The sequence below is a fragment of the Meleagris gallopavo genome, chromosome 8 (genome assembly GCF_000146605.3).
Source record: "Meleagris gallopavo isolate NT-WF06-2002-E0010 breed Aviagen turkey brand Nicholas breeding stock chromosome 8, Turkey_5.1, whole genome shotgun sequence".
NCBI classification, from domain to species: Eukaryota; Metazoa; Chordata; class Aves; order Galliformes; family Phasianidae; genus Meleagris; species Meleagris gallopavo.
Genome location: NC_015018.2, coordinates 2,290,533 through 2,296,531, shown reverse-complemented (window position 1 = coordinate 2,296,531; position 5,999 = coordinate 2,290,533). Strand labels below are relative to the sequence as shown.

Below are 5,999 nucleotides of genomic sequence, written 5' to 3'. Positions count from 1 at the left end.
CTAGTTATCCAAAATATTTTTAAGTACTGTGATTAAATTTTTCAGACCATAAATGTAGCCCTCATCCTTTGTGTTGCTGGGAAACACGTGAGCAAAATCTATCATTCGGACTTCTACGTTTGCACTTTCCTTGATCTCTGCTGGCATGTGACAGAAAACTTTTTCCAGTTGCGGGATAACGTTCCCGTTCAGATGCTCCTGTGCAATGCAAGTGCTGCTTTTCCACATGTTGTCTTGTTCCAAGCTTTCAACTTTTAGAGAGAGCTGGCTGTGGTGCCTCTTTGAGTACGCCTTTTTGTGAAGTGCATAAAATTTGGACAAGCCTTTACTGACAGAGGCCTCAATCTTCCCATTCTCTGTAGAACCTATGACATGAATATTGTTATTATACTCCAGTATGTCTCCACCCGATAGCAGTCCTTTGGGCACTCCTCTCTTCTCTGCCAAGGTGACGTCGCTCAGCCGCACGCTTGGGGCCTGACTCGAGCCCTCGTAAACAAACAGCAACGAGCTCGCATAGAAGTTGAGCTGCTTTTGGCCCTCAAACCACTTCAAAATCTTTTCAATCTTCTGAATGCTGGCAGCGATCGCATCTTTCCTCAAGCAGTACCCGTTGTGGAAGAACTTTGAGATGCCTACAAGAAATAGACATTTTTGAGGATTATTTTCACCTCTGGAAAAGAAATCAAGTGCTGTTCAACATCTGAGGATAAGAATAACTCCCGCTATGAAAAAAAGGCAGTGTTGAGTTTCAAGCACAATTACTAAACAAATCAGAACCAAACCAAGGAATTCAGGTACCTTCAGTACCGCCTTACAGAAATACAGGTTGGTGTTGGATGGTACAGGAATCCAGCCACTCAGTGTACCAAACTGCAGATAAACAAGGTTCCTGCTGCCCACGTCATTTAAAGCAAGCATCCCAGTCGTGTTGGGCAGGGACCCACTGAACTCTCCAGGCATAAAAAAGCTGAAGCAGCTCATTTATCATGAGTGGCAGAACTGACAAGTCAGTACCAGCTCTAAGGGCTTGTCTATTTGTCCTTCTGTCCCAGATGCCAGTTAACGACTAGCTGGAAATATTTATCACTAAACAGCCATATGAGGGCAGCACTTTTATTTCTTGTTGGTCTTGAGCAAAGTAAGGATAGATTTCGACTGAGGAGGTCAGAGAAAAATGTATTTTTAATATAAAAGACAGCATTTATTCACAGAATACAATCGGAGATAATACTGAGCAGATTAAAAACATAAATGCCCCTAAGGGATTTCTACCTCATTACACTATCAAACCTCAAACCTGCAAGGAAATTCTATTCTACCACAACTACTCCCTTATTAGCAGTAAAAGACATGTGATGACGAGATTCCTTTAAGACACACAGCTGTTACAGCCAACTGCCAACTTAACTTCGGGTCAACAGGGATAGAGGAGACAGCCTTAGACCCATCTGGGAGAGGAGAGAGGGGGTATTTTTTTTTTTACCATGGGGGCACACAGACTACTTTTACATATAGTTCTAAAATCACAACAATAATAGCCAAGTGAACTAAGTTCTGTACACACACTCCCTTACCATCCTTCACTGTTTCCTTCGTCAAGCTCCTCCCGTAGTGCTGGTTTTGCGTCTCGTAGCTGTCAGAAGAGACATGGTAAACCTGCAGGGAACAAAAAGGCAAGTCTGAACTTCAGAGCAACCATGGTTTTCTGCAGAGCTAGGAGACATCTCTCACACAGGTGATGCTTTCTGGCCCCATCCATCCCCCTGGTAGCTGTACAGCTACTTAGGTAAGTCAGCACTGCCCTCTAGTGCTCTGCACAACACTGCTGCACAACTTAGGGTTATAAGCTACAACTTGTATATTTTCAGGCATCAGAAAGACACCATTACATCGGCTAAGAACAGATCGACCTGTGTATAGCAGGACGCATTTTGCACGGCACATGCCTTGCAAATCAGTGCTAAGACCTGAAACCATCGTGTTCCTAGCAGTGTTACTACAAGGATTACATCAGTCAGACTGAGCACACTCAGAGGAACTCACTGCTAGTGTTTTCCAGTTCTTAAAACTACAGAAACATACACTGCAACAGTAAAACAGCAAGCAATGCTGTGATGTGCTCAGGAGGGCCCAGCAACACGAGGCACATCTGAAATGAGGGCCCAAGGTGTGAGTGAGGTTACACGAAGTGAAGCATGGCAGCACCCAGTGCTTGCTACTGGCCTGGCAGGAAGGCAGCTCACACGGGCACAGCTTTGTCCATATCAGGAATTGCACAAGCTTAACAACTTAATTCAAAAGTGTTTTCTGCAGAGACATTTTCTCTCTACCCAAAATAATTCCCATTGTAGAGGCGTGCCAGCCAGCCACGCCGAAGTCTAACTTGTTTATGAGAGCGCAGACAATTCTTATTGGCAGCAATAACTCTGGCAGAAGCTTTCTGCCTGGCGCTCACTCAGACCACCCAGCCCTACACAGCCCCAGTATGAAGACGCAGGCCCCAAATCCTGCTCTGCACAAACTACCAACCCCACCTGGCACATTTTTAACTATCTCACGAATAAGCAAGCAGTCAAGACACCCCTGGTTGCCCAAGGGCCTGGCTGCAGTTCTCAGGCAGTTTTTTTCTTCAGGACAACGGCACCGAAGGCCAGCATATTTAAGTAATGATGAAAGTATTCCCCACATTAAGCAAAGAGCTGTCTCCTCATTCCCCTCAAAGCCTTTTCTCAGCAGCACAGAGGAGGCTGCCTGAGCCATTCCTGGAAGACCACGCAGAAACATCAACACATTCATCCCTGTGCTGAAAGCAGAGAACAGGAACCCAGGTTCAGACTGCAGCCTTTGCTGGATCCTCACCTACCCCCCAAAAATAGAGCTGGAGGAGAGAAGGCTGAGCAGCTCACGACGTGCTAAGCTTCTTGCTGCACCGTGCTTCACTCACACCGTCACTGCTGCTCATCTGCTGCTCACCCTTCCCAAAAGGATACTTGCCTTTGAAGCATTTTTTTTTCTGTATCCCTGTTGTTGCAACTGCGTGCACTAGCCCATTTCTGTCAAAATGATGACAAGTCAAGTAACTCAAATCTGTAATTTCAGCAGCAGCCAAGAAACTATTAGACAGGAAAATCTCATTTCTTGTCCACCTGCCACAGCTCATTACGTGTTTGCTCTGCATTCATACAAGTTTCACTGCACAGCACGAAACAAAACTCTTTATGTGACCCACCAAGCAACACCTGCAAGAAAACTTCTGCGTGACCCTGAACATCCTCACCAGGAGAGAAGAGGGCAGCGTATGGGCTCCTCCATGTGCCTACAAGCACTTACCTGAGTTTTCTGCATAAACACAACTGGAATCCAGCATGTTACTATGTTAATTTTTCCTACCTGTTAGTTGTAGTGACTCTGTATGGGCAGCATGTCGAGCAATCCTGGTAATTAACTAGCAAGGGAAATTCTTTTTGGACTTTCTCAACCTGCACTTGGCTTGTTTCCCCACGTGGTGTTTATTACAACAGAAAACTAACACGTTTTTGCTTGTATCTTTCTTCATGACAATCTTTATGACTCATGCATTAAAAAAAAATGAAGATAACTGCATTTCTTTTCTATTTTTTTTTTGTCTGGCTCTCTCTCTTTCTAGCTTTTCTGAAATAGAAACATAACAAGTAACCCCACATATTCAAAATAATCGAGAGACTACAGCTAAGATCTCTACGTTCTGGACTGTGCTACACCATGTTCTGTCCAGCAAACACCAGCATCTCTTACCTAGCACATGCACTGTGATGGGCAGACAGCACCTGGACAGGAAGGTTTTCACATTATAGCCTGAATCTTGCAAGAAGAAAGCAAGTGGACAGGCAGAGAGCACTCCACAACCAGGAGGAGGCAAGCTGAGCAAAGAAAAGGTCTTGTTTGTCAGCAGGGGCTTTGCTAAGTGCTGTGTGCGGGGAGGAGGAACCTTCTGAAATCTTTTTGGAAACTGACTTCAGCACACAATTTGGTTCTAAATTCATATGACAAATCTCACCTAGTTAAACACTAGATGGGAAACTGCAGTGCATGGGAGAACCATCATTATAAAGAGGGTTTTAATTAGGGAATCAAATGAATTTGCTGCAACAGGACAGACGTAGCAATAAATGAGCACGTTGCAAACAATAGTTACAAGCACAAATAACGTAGATGCAAGCATTTATTTTATGTGAAGACACAGAGAACGTGAAGTATGCTGTTGTACAGATGTGATACGGAAGATTATGTCATGATATAAGCCAAATCCAAAGCTGTAATCTTCAGCCTTTCCTCTTGATCTCAACTGTTGCACCGGTTTTTGACTTGACTCCCACGTTCTCTCTCATAGGCTTATATAATTACTACTCATGACCACTATAATTTATAGCTGTAAAAGCTTATCTCAAGACAGAGTTACGGCTGGGAGCCTAGGCAATTAGCTGCAAAACATTACAGAGATATTAGAATTATTTCAGACAATGGTGCAATCTAGGTGCTGTTGCTATCTGAGCGATGCAGAGCCTTATCTAAGACTTCAGCCATTTCTGTTTGCTGGTGCAGAGCTCGAGAAGCCCTGGCTGCATCTACGTGAGAACAGCAACAAACCTCACGTCACAGAATCATAGAATGGCCTGGGTTGAAAAGGGCCACAACGATCATCTAGTTTCAATGTCAAAAATGAAAGTTATCCTGCATTAGTTGAGGCAGAAAAAAAAATACTCCAAATACACTGCATGAGAAATTAATTACTGATATCAACACATCTGTGCTACTGATCCATAAACATTTTGTACAGCTTTTGTTTATGTTTAAGCTTTAGAGTAGCCAAGACAAATAACACTGAATGTTCATCATTCTTCACATCTAAAACACGAGAAAATGTAACAGAGTTACTGTGGGCCTTTAAGGAACCTCATCCATCTCCCAGGAACCTCGTGCTGACAGTTGTTCCTGAAGCATAACATGCGTTTAAGGTGTTTTCTTTGAATGCAAAGCTTTGCTCAGTGCAGAGAGTGCAACAAAGGAGAGCTGTGTTTTCAAACATACTTCATGGGACGCTTGATACCGCTCCCAACAACACACTCAGATAACACTTGATTTACACAGAACCCCAGGTACTGTCACTTGCCAGGTAAACTAGCTGCTGTATCTGGTATTGGACAACAGGCCAGAGCAGAAGCTGAATTTGAAACCAAAGCAAGTTCTCACCCTCATGCCGAGTACCAAGAAGCCAATCTCTTCCATCAGCGGGTACTTGCTGACCTGCTGCTGGATCTTCTCTGCTGAAGCATACGGATCATAACTTTTCTGCCCTATTTTTACATCCATTATGCACGGCTTATTAAATTTACGGGTCACGTCTTCCAGTTTCAGATACATATCTGTTGGAAAAACAAAACCTGGGTTAATGGTGGGTCAAAGCAAACGAAGCAGCAAAATAGCTTCTGCTGAGTTTCTGTGCAGCAGGGAGAACAGCTAAAGGACTCGTGTAATGTCAGGGCTTGCCTCTGAACACAGCCTAAGCCACGGCCGCTGGCAGCCACAGACTCTGTTAGCATTAAATCCTAAATGCCTTCTGGTTCAGAAAATATCATACAATTTAAGCGTGCTAGCCTAGCGCTCAAATTCACATTATTGCCCAGATGAAACTCCTGAGTACCTTTCATTAAGCCATTAGCATATTTTAAATCACATTAGCAAGTACATACAAACAGTCACTGCACGGCTGTTTTTACAATAGAGATGGTGAACTCTTTACGTGTGAGAAGGCTAGAATTCAACCCCCTGGTTGTTGGTTTTTTTGTTTGTTGGTTTTGTCATTTTAAAAAGAACTAACGTTTCACAGTCCCTCTCTGGAAAGGCAGAAATGCACTCATTTTTCTTCTTTCCTCCCCCCTCAGAGCACACCTACTGATGAGAATGCTCCTCACACCCTAGCTGCCTCTCCACCATGTCCCCAGGTCCCTTTGGTGGCT

General features: G+C 43.9%; 1 protein-coding gene across 1 annotated transcript in view; it reads right to left on the bottom strand.

The window, feature by feature from the left end:
* The window catches only part of IPMK (inositol polyphosphate multikinase), a 27,710-nt gene continuing 21,711 nt past the window's right edge, over positions 1 to 5,999 (bottom strand). The window contains exons 5-7 of the mRNA XM_010714139.3: positions 5,233 to 5,405; positions 1,578 to 1,659; positions 1 to 635 (exon numbers count right to left, since the gene is read on the bottom strand). Coding sequence (XP_010712441.2) covers positions 1 to 635; positions 1,578 to 1,659; positions 5,233 to 5,405 — 890 coding nt within the window. The remainder of the gene's footprint in view (positions 636 to 1,577; positions 1,660 to 5,232; positions 5,406 to 5,999) is intronic.